This window comes from Podarcis bocagei, assembly GCF_964188305.1.
Source record: "Podarcis bocagei genome assembly, chromosome: 7".
Lineage (NCBI taxonomy): Eukaryota > Metazoa > Chordata > Lepidosauria > Squamata > Lacertidae > Podarcis > Podarcis bocagei.
This window is the reverse complement of record NC_138132.1, coordinates 18931763-18946348: the sequence shown is the minus strand read 5'-3', so window position 1 is coordinate 18946348 and position 14586 is coordinate 18931763. Positions and strand designations below refer to the sequence as shown.

Genomic DNA, 14586 nt, shown 5'->3' with positions numbered 1-14586 from the left:
TCCATAGGATTGTATCAAACTAAGTTCTACTCAAATGTAGACCCATTGGAACTGATGGTCATAAGCTACTCATGTGGATTAAGCTCAATGGGCCTGCCGTGAGCAGCATTGGATACCACTCAGAGATGGAAAGAAGATAAAGTCCCTACCAGAGAAGAATGGCAGATCAAGTTGATGGATTATGCTGAAGTGGCTAAAATGACTGAAAGATTCAGAAACCAGGAAGACCAAAATTTTAATAAGGAATGGGGGAAATTTATAACTTATCTTAAAGACCATTGTAAACAGTTAAAACCATTAGTAGGATTGGAATATCACTTGTAGTTTAATGGCAAATTTTGGATACAATGGAGAGATAAAAGATTTGGATTATTATAAAAGATGCAGGAGGAAATGATTAACAATAGGACCCACAAAGGGGAGGAAGGAGGGAAGTACAGTACAAGAGATTCCTTGGAATCTTGTTTTTATGTTGTATGTTGAATACGTGGCTGTAAAGTTTTAATCTGAAAAACCAAATAAATATTTTTTTAAAAAAATAAAAAAAATTGGATACCACCATAGCAAATATATATATTTCAAGGCCTTGTGCCGGATCTCTCAACTCACCCGCTGCCTGTTAGCAAAGAGAAATATTAAAAACGATAGAGACACCTGAGGGATGTGCCTGGTTTCTCTCCCAGGAGCCAAAGGCTAGGAGTTCTGTGCCCTGGGCAGTGGGAAGATGGAAGTGCCCTTCTTTGCTGTCCCTGGCACAGGGCGAGAGAGGGCCGTGTCAGTCACCCACCGTGCCATCCCGAGAGCTGGAGACAAAGGCCGCGGTTGTGAGCAGGCATGAGTCAAGCAACGGCTACCGTGCGCACCAGGGTGATTCATTGCGAAGACAAAGGCTGCAGGGACTGTTTGCCCTGGCTACTAAGTCATAGCAGTTGGCAGCAGAGAATTGACCTATTGTCTCCGAGAGAAGAGCGTGGATGTTTTCTGCGCGCTGGAGGGGCCTGATAGTTTAATTGACCCCAAAGGCATTCTGGTTTGAACCAACTGCCTGGATCGCCCCTGCGTCCACCCCTTGCCACATTATTTGTAAATAAGCACAGACATATAGCAGGGAGCTGGGGAACCTGTGGCCCTCCAGGTGTTGTTGGACTACAACTCCCATCAGCCTTGGCCATAATGGGAGTCTTGAGTCTACAGCTCCCAAGATGTGTTGGGGGCAGCCGTGTGCTTTCACTGTATGGTACAAATCTGACCTAGTTCTTATTGTCCATGAATCTCCATTCACCTTGCCTTGTCGGTTGCTTGGAAACGTGTTAGTTTTCCTGATAGCTAGTTCTGTGTTTCCCGTGTGGTGTAGTGGTTAAGAGCAGTGGACTCGTAATCTGGTGAACTAGGTTCAATACCCCGCTCCTCCACATGCAGCTGCTGGGCTAGTCACACTTCTCTGAAGTCTCTCAGCCTCACTTACCTCACAGAGTGTTTGTTGTGGGGGAGGAAGGGAAAGGAGAATGTTAGCCACTTTGAGACTCCCTAGGATAGTGATAAAATGGGATATCAAATCCAGACTCCTCCTCTTCCTCTTCTTCTTCTTCTTCTTCTTCTTCTTCTTCTTCTTCTTCTTCTTCTTCTTCTTCTTCTTCCCGTCTTCTTATAAATTGCATTCTCCCATTTTTGGATCTCTCTCTGCTTCATTCTTAAATTGATGTGCTTAACTGGAACTCTGGAGGTGAAAAATGCCACCCCACAGACTGTGTTGGGCACACATTAGCTGCAGCCAGTCAGAGTAAATGGTAAAAGGCTGTAAATGGTACCAGGCCAGATGGACAAATAGTCTAACCGTGATATAAGACAGCTTCCAATGAACTGAATCTGGTCACCCTAGTTCTGCCCCTTAACCTGAAATCAGGGGTGGAAGGAGCTATCAGTTTCAGTTCTCTCTTTCCCCCCATCTTGAGTCAAAATTGGCCACATTTCTGCAGCAATTTTTAAAAAAACCCTCATGGAAATTCTTTAGCATTTTTAAATTTGTTTGCAAATTTCTCCTAACAAAGCACATTTTGTATGCAGTTTTGACTGGTGTGCACTTTTTTTGCAAGCAATTTCCCTAACATGCATTTTAAAATACTATTTTCACTAAAATGTGTGTTCTTCTGTACACATCTTATGTAATTCACTTAATATGTGCATTTTTTGTAAACATCGTTTGGGAGAACTGCATTGCACAATTTGGGTCAGTGCAGACTTCAAAGGATGGCTGTGACTCATTGTTTTGCAACGTGTGGATTTTATAGATCTGCCTTTAAACGTGAACTGAATTAAATTTGTGCTCTCTTCCCCCGCCCCTCAATCTCTACCTGGAAGTGCAGCCAGTTAAAAAGGGGATGGGAAAGCCCGTCTCACTTGTGGAAGACCTTGTGCTGTGTTCAGCCAGTGCAGCTGATTAGCTGGATCTATTGTCATCATGAGTCCCTTGGAGATGTCATGGACGGAATGGTCCAATCCTGGGGAAGAATGGGAGGAGCTTGGGGTGTTGATGCCTGACCACCCTGGGGAGAGTCCCAGAGGGTTGCTTGGAGAGGGAGTGTTTGTTGCCACTGAACTCACTGGGTGATTGTACCTGCACCTGCACCCCAATCAAAATCTGTGGATGAGTGCCTTATACCACAGTGCCCTCTTGTGTTGTGTTGGTGTGCTAACGTGAACATGAATCCCCTCATCACAGCCTCCATTGTGGACCAAACTACTTATTCCTTCAGTGGAGGGACCTGTGGCTCTCCACATCTTGTGGGACTCCAACTCCCCTCAGTTCCAGCCAGCAGGGACAATGAGAGCTGAGGTCCAACATCATCTTGAAGGCCACAGATTCCCACGTTAATCACACTGCTACGAAACATGCTTAAAATCTCCTATTTCGAAAGGAAAGCAGCCTGATCCCGATTCTGCTGGAATCTGCCCTGGAGCTATTTGCCCTTAAAGATCATTATAAGTGGTAAATAGCGTCTTTGGGGAATAGTAGCAGTGGGTAAGCAGGAAAGTGGTGCAGGGCCTTGATCTGGAACGTGAATCCTGTGCGGTTTCTTTTCTTTCAAAATTGGCAGTGTTAAGCGCACCTTTTTTAAAAGGTGATTAATGCAATGTGTGGTTTGGTTCACATACTTGATACAGCACAGCTTCTCCTGGTACCAGAGGAGTAGCGGTCCTTGGTCATGGGTGATCAAGGACCTGTTACTATTTCTGCAGCAAGGCCCCTGCCTCCAGCATCCTAGACCAGGCATAGGCAAACTCGGCCCTCCAGATGTTTTGGGACTACAGTTCCCATCATCCCTGACCACCGGTCCTGTTAGCTAGGGATGATGGGAGTTGTAGTCCCAAAACATCTTGAGGGCCGAGCTTGCCTATGTCTGTCCTAGACCCTCCCAGTCAACATGACAAGGGAACCCTTGGGCAACTTAGAGAACTCTTCTGGCCCTCTGCTCTGATTGGAGACAAGGACATGAGTCAGCTGCTGAAGACTGGTTCCTAGGGTCACTCTGGAGAAGACGTACAGGAAGTACATGGAAGAGAAGTTCTGTGTGCTCCAAAGCTAAGCATTTAGGGACACTGAAAACACAAGGTGCTTCAAAAGAAGGATGTGCAAGTTCTGTTACGTGCAGTGGAAAACACAGCTCCGAAAGACAATACTGCAGCTTTCCAAACCATTTGCCCATGTATTTGCACAGAAAATAGCTGATCTCACTGAAAGACAACATATGGAGATCTGCATAGACTGTTGCAATGCATCTCTAAAAATAATTATTATTGCATAATCTTAAGAAGGTTGTATAATCTTAGAAGAGGTATGCAGCTGTGAGGGGGCATGGCTGTTAACAGCTGAATTTGCCACTGCATTACTGCCTGGTACTGTCCCAGCTCCTGCCAACCTAGCAGTTCAAAAGCATGCCAGTGCAAGTAGATAAATAGGTACTGCTGTGGCGTGAAGGTAAACGGCCTTTCCGTGTGCTCTGGTTTCCATCACGGTGTTCTGTTACACCAGAAGCGGTTTAGTCATGCTGGCTACATGACCTGGAAAGCTGTCTTTTGACAAACACTGGCTCCCTTGACCTGAAAGTGAGATGAGCGCCGCAACCCCATAGTCGCCTTTGACTGGACTTAACCATCCAGGGGTCCTTTACCTTTTTACTGTACAGCATCCCTCCAACCAACACAGATTTCAAGCCCTCCCCTCCCTACACACAGCTCCAGGGTTCAAGACTGACTCTGGATGCATTGCTAGTCAATATTTTTTATTAGTCAGCAATCCATGCCCTGCTTTTCTGGGATGTCCAAGAAGTTGTCTGCATCCCAGTTAGACCATGGTGGTTCCGGGTTTCCTGCGGCAGGACTGGATGATGCTGAGGAACATCAGGAAAACAAGGAACATGGAGAGCCCAACAATCAGCGCTTCGATGATGGAGTAGGTGTGGCCATGCTCCCCAGAGACTGGCACGACCCCGGAAGAGGCCACAATGAACTTGCCCACCAGGTGCCCGTTGACATAACACTGGTAATAAGCCCCATGCGATTCGTTCTGGAAGGAGAGGCGTAGGATCCCGCCGCCGGTGGCCTTGTCCAGGCTCTGGGAGCTATTCTTCTGGAGAAGTTCAAGGCGGGTCAGCATGGTGGGTCCCGCTTGCCAGTACACAGGACTGAAGAAAAGAAGGGGGGGGGAGAAATGGGGTTGGCATTGGATGGGGGGGGTGCAGGCAGGCAGACTCTCCCAACATTTTGCAGACAGAAATGCAGGCTGTTACTGTCCAGTTAGCATCCTAGCCAATTAACTACAGGTGCCTGAGGTGATTAATTCATTGCCTTAGTCAAGGATGCTTTTTTTAAAAAAAAAGTAGGCTGTATTGAACTAAATTACAGCTCTCATTCATGATATACATATACAGTGGTATCTCAGGTTACAGATGCTTCAGGTTACAGACTCCGCTAACCCAGAAATAGTACCTCGAGTTAAGAACTTTGCTTCAGGATGAGAACAGAAATCGCGCAGTGGCGGCGCGGTGGCAGGCCCCATTAGCTAAAGTGGTACCTCAGGTTAAGAACAGTTTCAGGTTAAGAACGGACCTCCAGGACAAATTAAGTTCTTAACTCAAGGTACCACTGTAAAGCACTCTTCTAACACTTTAACAGTCATGGCAATAAAGGATCCTGGAAACTATAGTTTGCTAAGGGTGTTGGGCATTTCTGAGAGGGAATTTCCTAACAACGTTCAACAGCTTTAACAAACTACTGTTCCCAGAGTTCTTCCCAGAGGGAAGCCATGGGCTTTAAAGTGGTAAAATAGTGCTTTTAAATAAATTGGTGAGCCTCCTTTGGTCATCTCCTTTATTTTCAGTGGGTCTACCCTGAGTAGGACCAACATTAAATACAATCCAGTAATTCCAAGCATAACTTACTTTGTTTCTAACAGGGATAGAGAAACTTCACCCCCCCCCCAACACAACATGGCCCCAAACTGGGAAACTCTATTTGAGGTCTGCACTCCTGTGTGAGATCGTAAATCCGGAAAAAGTACTTTGGAGGGCAAAGTGCCCCAAAACACATGTTCTGGGGCACCATGTGAGATCACAGACCCCCCAAAAAATGCTGGGGGGGGGCAAGGTCTTGGCTCAAAATCACATGAGAGCACGACACCCAACATGGCCATCATACACTTCCAGGAAAAAACTAGTATCTGCAGAAGTGTGTATACACACGAAAGCTCATACCTAGAAAGCTTAGTTGGTCTTTAAGGTGCTACTGGAATTATTAAAAAAAAACTTTTTTTGAAAGATTCTTTTAAAGACTGTCTTAAGACAAAAAGACTTGATTCTCTTAAGGGAGTTCTTTTTGGATCATATATATAATATCTTTCATCTCGTTATTTATTATGACTACAACAGACCAACATGGCTACCTACCTGAATCAGGAAAAAACAAGGTGTTTGGTTTTTCCGGGGCAGTTGACACAGGTATGAACCTTTGGCCTTCCAGATTTTGTGGCTTATAATTCCCCACCCCCATGCTCGCTAGGGTTGATGGGACCTGGAGTCCCCAGCTCTACCTTACAGATAATATTAAGAAAAACCACACAGACTATATTCTACCCAAATGCTCAGCAAGAATTGAGACAGCTGCTGCCTCCCAAGTTTCTGGTCTTGTGGAAAGGCACAGAAATGATTGGCAGACAAAGGTAGCAGCAACATTTTGGACTCAGCTATACAGCTGCAAATATAATGTTTTAAGTCCATTCCAAGTGCATCATACAAATGTGACACTAGATGGCGATGGTGGGCTAATGGCAAATTCAATATATATTTTAACACTTTTTTGGAAGCATTTTCACAGCGTTTTTTAATATATGTCTAGATTCAGCCCTTGTTTCATTGTCTTGCTTTGCATTGGCTGACAGGTCGTCTACTTACTTATAATTATTACAAATGTCTATACTGCCTGTCATAACGAATGCCAAAGCAGTATGCAGCATATCACAAAATGCAATAACATGCAAATCAGAATAAGTTAATTCAGATTATCTATACAGTAGTTATGTGGTTGGGCTGCATTACAGGGAATGCCTGAATAAACAAAACAAGAAGTTTAAGCAAGTGCTGAAAACTTTGTACTTTTGACACATGACCTTTTGTTCTAGAAGCAATGGAGACTTGCTAAATTGTCCACATGCTATCTAAATAAACTGCGTTTTTTATTTTTTGCCCCTGAAAAGCACTTCTTGAGAAACTGGTTTCATTCATCAAATAGACGCTCGTTGCAGACTGATTCTGCATTGCCTCAGTGTGTGTCTGTTTGAAAACAGGTAAAAACAAATGTGCTTGTGTGTGTATCCATCACACCTGTCCAATAACACTGTGGGTGGATACATATGCAAAGACTTCAACCACCACTTCCTTCTCCCTTCACCTGGGAGAACGTGCAGGTAGGAAAAGGTGTGGATTACCTCATCAAGGAGAGCCCATCACGTAACCACATTCCCTATTGCATACAACAGGAGCTAAAATCTATCTAGATCAAAAGCATCATCTTCTTGAGGATGAGCACATACAATTTCAGGTTGAGAAAAGACGTTGTGCTACCAATGTCCTACACAACAAGAATGGCAGGGCAGGACCGGCTTTTTTCAAATATTTGTCAGGATGCAATATAAACAGCAGTCAGATCGTTATCAGGGCCAGATCCAGAGATCATTGGATTCCCATCCTGCCAGACCATAGCAGACTGTTGTTAAACTTTCGCTTTAGCCTCGTCTCAAATGTCTTTATTCCTACATAACTTCTTGCTTTTCCTGTGAACTGTTTCCTACTTCACTAAAGAGTAGGATTCAGTTTGCTGCTACTGATACTTTTTTAGTCCCGTCCCACCCCCCAGCTATTAATCGGCATTTTGGCCTTGCATCTGGAGGTGAAAGTCGAGTCACCTGTCAATCATTAACTGGCTTTTTTCTTTTATTTGAGAGAGAGAACATACACAGGCGAAACTTAAGTGCTATGAGAACACTTATATGGGACAGCATCTCCCCTTCATTCACACAGACATTTCCTCGTGCTGAAGATTGTGGTGGGTGAGCAGCTAATGCCTAGGATGGTGAAAGAATTGGAACAAACCATATATGGCTGCATACAAACCATGCATAGCTTCTTCCAAAGAATCCTGGGAACGGTAGTTTGTTATGGAAGCCAGGAATTGTAGCTGTGTCAAGGATAAACTACAGTTCCCAGGATTCTTTGGGCAGAAACAACGTGCTTTAAATGTACAACGTGGGTGCAGCCGACTTTAATTCTATGCAGACTTACTTGGGGCGGAAAGCTGTGTACACACTCACAGCAGAGTCGGTAGAGCATGAGACTCCTAATCTCAGGGTTGGGGGTTTGAGCCCCACGTTGGGCAAAAGATTCCTGCATTGCAGGGGGCTGGGCAAAATGAGCCTCATGGCCCCTTCCAACTCTATGATTTACTCTGCACCCAGCGTGCTCCCACTGCTTGCTGGGGGAGCACTGTGCTCACAATCTTGGCCACAATCCATATTTCCTCTGTAGTTTTTTATGAAAGCTTGCATTTTGATTTGCCCCTCAAACCAGTTTTGATCTGGATTGGGAAACATGTACCTAGCCGCGTAATGTTTACACAGCCTACACGGGATCTAATTCAGATGAACTTACTTCTGAGTAAACACATGTGGGCCTGTGCTACATTTGACTATTTTATTGGGGTGAAAAGGGGACAGATTAAAAAATCAAAGGTTCCTCTGTGCCCTCCTGGCTAGCGTGTAGGATGGGTTGCTGGAAGAAGTGGATAGCGAAGCCTTGCATAGATGGTGTCTTAGGTTCATGGCGTGGACAAGAAAGAGGTCAGTCTGATAAATCAAATCTTTCAGCCAGGAAAAAAGGAGGGTGGATTTCCCCTTTCCCATCTAAGGAAGGTGCAATCTGGGTCGGTCTCTCTCTCTCTCTCTCTCTCTCTCTCTCTCTCTCTCTCTCTCTCTGTGTGTGTGTGTGTGTAAAAGAGAGAGGGGGGGAGAGGGGGAGAGAGAGAGATCAGCTGTAAGCTCTGGATACATTTTGGGATGTGTTATGTACTGAGTTGAATAGGATCCAAAATGCAGCAGTCTGATTGGTCCTAGAACAATAGGATTCAGAATACAGCAGTCTGATTGGTCCTAGAACAATGCAGCAGTATGATTGGTCTGCAGGAGCCACTCAATCCAGCTCCAGATGGAAGTGAATCCACAACCTGATTGGCCTATAGGAGAATCCCGGAATTAGCCAATCACGTATAGCCCATTGTGTAAATAATGTACAGCAGTGTTTCCCAACCGGTGTTCCGCGGCACACTAGTGTGCCGCGAGACATCGGCTGGTGTGCCGTGGGAGGGAGGTGGGCGAGTCGGGCGGTGAGAGGCGGCGGCGGCGAGGATCCGCGTCGAGCCGGGGGCGGCTCCGCGGTGGTGGTGCCGAGCGGCGGGGCAGCGCGTGCAAATGGAGGAGCGCGAGACAGCGGAGGAGGAGGAGGCCGGCATGTCCGGGCAGCAGCAGCAACAGCAGCAGCAGCAACTCCCGCCGCCGCCCCCTCCTCCGCCCGCTATCGCCGCCACCATCACAACAGCCGCCGCCGCCTCAGCTGCCGCCGTCCCTCAGTCCCTCGCTCTGCTGCCTCCCCACCCCCACCCCCAAAGCTTGGAGGTTCCCCGGCAAGGGGGAGGGGAAAAAAGTGAAAACTTTCACTTTCGTGCGTCCCTCCCGGCGTGACGCTGCGCGCTGACGTCACGGGGCAGTAATGGTGGTGTGCCGCGAGATTTTTTTGATTAAACAGGTGTGCCGTTGCCCAAAAAAGGTGGGGAAACACTGATGTACAGTATATAAAAGCAGATACTTTGGGGGAACATTCATTCCTCCTCACCACTATGAGCTGAATAAAGAGCATGAAATCCACGCTCGACTCCAAGTATATTTCAGGATGCTGGCTGCTTTTCTAGAGATCTGGCACGGGGCACATTACCTGCATTGCTGGAAGAGGAATGCTTCTGAATAGCCATTGATGGCAACAACACCAAGGCAACAATAAGATGCTTTCGGTTCCTTGCAGTCAGCAGCCACCCGCCTGTGTGACAAACTGAAACCACCACCTCAGGCGGTGGAATCCGGGGGGGAGGGGCGTGCTCCCATTGATGCCCTTCCCCAACAGAGAAGTGAGAAGTGGCTGCGGCTTCCAGCGAGCTCTTTCAGGGCTTTCACTGGGTCTAGCCAAAAGCCACTTCTGCTTCTCCTCGCTTCTCCGCAGCCATCACGGGAACTCCACCCACTGTCACAAGAGAAGTGGCTTCAGTGCGACTGCAGCAGCGGCACCTTCCTGTTTTGCCTCAGGCGGCCAAATGGGATGTGCTGCGCCAGAAGGCAGTTGTTTCATGGAGCACTGAGCTCCACCTGTTCACTACACTTCCATCCCACCCACCCTTTGAAGAGCTCATGGTGGGATGCCAAGGGCTTTCCCCAATTTTATCGTCACAATAACCCTGCAAGGCAAGTTTGGGGCTAGAGACACGACGTATCAAGGAGACACAGCATATTGAGCTGCCTTACAGACCATCGGTCCATTTGCATTTGGTATAGTCTTAGTGCAGGGGTCAGCAAACTTTTTCAGGAGAGGGCCGGTCCACTGTCCATCAGACCTTGTGGGGGGCCGGACCCACCCTCTCCTGAAAGCACCCCCCAAAGGACCCCCATCCCCAAAAGACCCCCCCACCGCTGCCACTCATGCCGCAGCCACTGCCTCGTCTTCGACAGCGTCGTCATTGTCCTCTGCCTTGGCTCTGTGCCCCGCAGACCCCATGCTGCTGGCCTGGGTGGCAGAGACAGCCTCCCCACTGCCGCCGCTTCCTCTGCCTTGGCTCTGTGCCCCGCAGACCCCATGCTGCTGGCCTGGGTGGCAGAGACAGCCTCCCCACTGCCGCCGCTTCCTCCCGCTCGGCTCTTGGCCATATGCGGCCACCTCGGCGGGAAGGAAGGGGCATCGCCCAGAGGCGTCCATGGCTTCGGATCGGCTGCAGGAGCTTCTTGCAGCCAATCCTAAGCCGTGCCAGCGTTGCAGAAGTCAGACCCCGCGTGGCGCAGCCTCCACGCCACACTGGTTCAGCGTGGGGACTGACCGAGTGGGCAGCATGAGCCCGGTGGGCCACATCCGGCCCCCGGGCCTTAGTTTGCCGACCCCTGTCTTAGTGTCTGTCTGGCAGTGGCTCTCACTCCAAGGTCTTAAAGAGAGAAATATGCTGCTGCCTTCTACCTGCTCCTTTTAACTGGGGTTGCCAGGGATTGAGCCAGGGCCCGTGACTCTACCACGGAGCGAGCTTGAGGTCCGTACCTGTAGATGGAAGAGGTTGGGCAGCGCAGGTGGGCGACAGTCTTGAGCTGGGGGTGGTAGGTGGTGAAGACGAGGAGCGGAACGGCGCTGGCCTGATCCTGGGACAGCAGGTAAGACGCATCGCAGGGCACCTGGCAGCTTTCCACTCGCAGCTCCGGGCCCCTTCGCGGCAACGCCGGGTGCTTCCTCCTGACCATCCCACAGGGCAGTGGATCTTCATGCCGGTCCTCCCGGGTCACCTGGGCATAACAGAAACCCACTCGCTTCCTTTCTCCAAGGTTGCCGCAGCGGTCGCAAGACTGCCAAGGGCTCCAGGAGGTGAACAGCTTGGCCCGCGCTCCGTCTTCTAGCTCGGCGGTGGAATTGCCCAGGGTTGTCTCCCCGAGGCCCGCGTGCGAGACATGGATGCTCCCGGCATCCTGGAAATCCACATCGTAGTAGGCGATCGTGGCACCGCCTGCCCGGCAGGAGTACAAGCCGGAGTCCTCCTCGCTGGGGTTTGGGATATACAGGTTGCCAGCGACTAGGTGGGATTTGAAGCGCAACCTCCTCAACTTGGCATGGCCGAGCAAGGGCCAGATGGGGCCCCCTGAGCGCAGGAAGGTGACGGGCTGCTCCTTCGCCCAGGCTGGGTCCAGGTATTGCCAACTGACGAAAATCTTGAAGTAGACATGGGGGCAGCGCAGGATCACTGGGTTGTCAGAGATGAAGGCTACTGTGCAAGGCTGGCCTGGGACACATGGCGGCCCCAGGGAGTGGCCCTCGTACAGGCTACCATCAGTGAAGGCCAAGGCCAAACCCAGGAGCAGAGCCACAGTAGATGCCCAAGAGGACATGACCAGCTGGGCACTGTCGCACTAAGGGCAACTGGAAAGGAACGTTCTAGCTGACCTCACTATGACATCGTAACTGAGGTGGGCAAGAGGATGATGTCATAATGGAGTGTGGGGCTTAGCCAGAGTACGGTAATTCTAATTGCTGATGTTCAGCATGACTTTGGTTGTCTGGAGACCCAGACATGCCTCTCTCCACAACTGCTGCCAGGGGGTGGCGAGTCATTACTCATTCTTATTTTTGTTTTATTCCTGATCTGATCTGGGAGGCTTTATCAGCTGAAAAGCTGGGCAATATTATTTTTCACACGAATAAAATTATTAGATGTTTCTTTCTCCAAGGAATTTAGTGTAACACACATGGTTCATCCCTTCCCATGGCCCATTTTATTTATTGTTAAAGATAATAAACATTCTTAACAGCAACCTACTAAAAGGAGGGAAAGATGCAGCCATTGCCTTTACAAATGTATGTAACAACAGAAAATGGTAATGAGGGCAGTACAGATAAGTGAAGAATTATGGTTTATGAAGGTGCTAAAAACTTCTTTCCCTTACTGTATATATATATTTTTAAAAAATATTTTTCATCTTATTTTACAAATGTTTTAATGAAAAGACAAAATTTTTACATAATCTTTCCTGTACTGTAAATGCACTTGTTAGACTTAAAATAAAAATAGAAATAAAAAAGGGGAAAGAACATTAGAAAAGAGGCAATATTGTTATGCACCACCTCAATCTTTGAATGCTGAGAGATTCTGGGAGTTCCCATGCTTACTAGGTTTGGTTAAGAATTGATGCTTTTGAATTATGGTGCTGGAGGAGACTCTTGAGAGTCCCATGGACTGCAAGAAGATCAAACCTATGCATTCTTAAGGAAATCAGCCCTGAGTGCTCACTGGAAGGACAGATCCTGAAGCTGAACTCCAATATTTTGACCACCTCATGAGAAGAGAAGACTCCCTGGAAAAGACCCTGATGTTGGGAAAAATGGAGGGCACAAGGAAAAGGGGACGACAGAGGACGAGATGGTTGGATAGTGTTCTCGAAGCTACCAGCATGAGTTTGACTAAACTGCAGGAGGCAGTGGAAGACAGAAGTGCCTGGCGTGCTCTGGTCCATGGGGTCACAAAGAGTCGGACACGACTAAACAACTAAACAACAACAACAACAGGTTTGGTTTCCTTGGAATGAAGGTCAGAGGAGACTGTGGTGTCTTTGGGATATATTTACACTTACCGACACATATGAGCGTAGGATGGAGGGGCTCACAGCACTAACACCCCAAAAGGACTTGCTTCCCTTTTAAGTTTTGAGGGGAGCCCCAAAGTTCAGCTCAGAGCAACACAGCGAGCAAGCGATGTCTCTCTGTCTCCAGCTTCCAGCTCCTTCACAATCCAACTGCGGCTATTGTTCTCCTACATACCAGTCAGGTGAAGGGGGTGAGGGGAAAGGCCCACCCTTGCAGAGCAACCTCTTTGGATATGCTAAATTGTGGTACTTAACTAGCCACTCAAACAAAGGAACTGGTTTGGCAAGCCCTCTTTTATACCTTCTGCTCTCAGAGACACAGGATCAAAAGTTTGGAAGGGTTTTCATCCAAACTGAACCCCCCCCCCCACCAACTCATAACAATAGTAAAGGGAAAGAATACAGAAGAGGGAGAGAAGCAAGAAAGGACATTACCAACAATCTGCTATGAGATTTTGATTCCATTTAAGGGAGCTGGGCCTTAGTGGAGGGGCCAATGTGTTTGCCACCTAAATTGGGGAAGGAGGGGGAAGAAATGTCAGGGGAAGAGAGGCTGCAGACAAAGGGTCAGGAAAAAAGTGGGGCTTAAAACTGCGGGATCTACATGCACACCATAAAATGGTAGAGAACTTCCTTATAACAGGATGTTGCATTTGTTTACACTAGCCTTCACCAGCATGGTGCTCTCTCTCACTCGCATTGTTCAGGACTACAACTCCCATCAGCTGGCTGGGGCTGATGGGAGTTGTAGTCCAAAACATGAGGGCAGGGCTTAGGTTGGTGGCTGGCCTGCACTCTGACTGGCAGCAGCTCTCAGGGTGTTAGGCAGGGGCTCTACGTACCCTGATCCTCCTAAGTACGGCCTCATATTTCCATTCACCAGTATTTTTTAAACACACACACACACACACAAATAAAAGACCGGTTACACGAAAGATCTCTCTAACCATAAAAGGTCTCTCTTGCGAACAGAAAACATACACCGCTCATTCAGCAAACAGTGATGAAAAAGAAAATAAATAATGACTAATTCTTCTTTTTACTAAAGGAAACAAAGAGTGTTTTAAACAAAGTATGATGTGGTACAACAGGAATGCAACTGTAAGTTCAAAGTCTTTTTTTAAAAAAGCTCTTATTAATCTTCTGGAATAATAATCAAATTGAGGTTTCCGACCCAGGGATGGGCTGCCTGTGTTGGGGTTGGCTCATCTGTGATAATGGGACTGGAGCTGAACAACAGGTTCCCCATTCTGGCTATGTATATTTATTCAGACATAAGTAGCATTGAATTCAGTCGGGTTTGCACCCAGAGTTCCCTGTGAAGAGGGACTGATGGTTAAACCACTCTGCTCATAGCAGTTTCCCAAACTGTAGATCAGTGCCAGCATGAAACTCTGCAATGATAAGATTGTAGGAATGACCCCTGTGCCATTTGCTATATGCACAGGAAAACATCTGCCTCTGACTTTTATCTTTCGGCTTATGTTTTCCTTCCTTTCCCTTTCTCCTTTTATCCCAAGTGGCAGAATTTTAAAACAACAAGAACAGAAGTTATTTCTGGCAAGTAGCAAGCAAAGCCTTTCTTCATCTTTGCTTGCTTATGTTGG

At 47.7% G+C, this 14586-nt stretch overlaps 1 protein-coding gene across 1 annotated transcript; it reads right to left on the bottom strand.

The window, feature by feature from the left end:
• Window positions 1-4263: 4263 nt before the first annotated feature.
• Window positions 4264-11769, bottom strand: FAM187B (family with sequence similarity 187 member B). Its single transcript, XM_081199934.1, has 2 exons — window positions 10893-11769; window positions 4264-4682 (listed from the first exon to the last, which is right to left on the bottom strand). Exons 1-2 carry the CDS (start codon window positions 11726-11728, stop codon window positions 4343-4345), a joined length of 1176 nt encoding a protein of 391 aa, XP_081056060.1. The 5' UTR covers window positions 11729-11769; the 3' UTR covers window positions 4264-4342.
• Between the last annotated feature and the right edge of the window lie 2817 nt (window positions 11770-14586).

What these genes read in the sequence shown, in the direction of transcription:
- FAM187B (XM_081199934.1), bottom strand. Translation starts at nt 11,728, where the DNA reads ATGTCCTCTTGGGCATCTACTGTGGCTCTGCTCCTGGGTTTGGCCTTG. An exon ending in CCAACCTCTTCCATCTACAG is followed by an intron (nt 4,683 to 10,892) that starts GTACGGACCTCA and finishes TCTTTTCTTCAG; the next exon opens with TCCTGTGTACTGGCAAGCGG.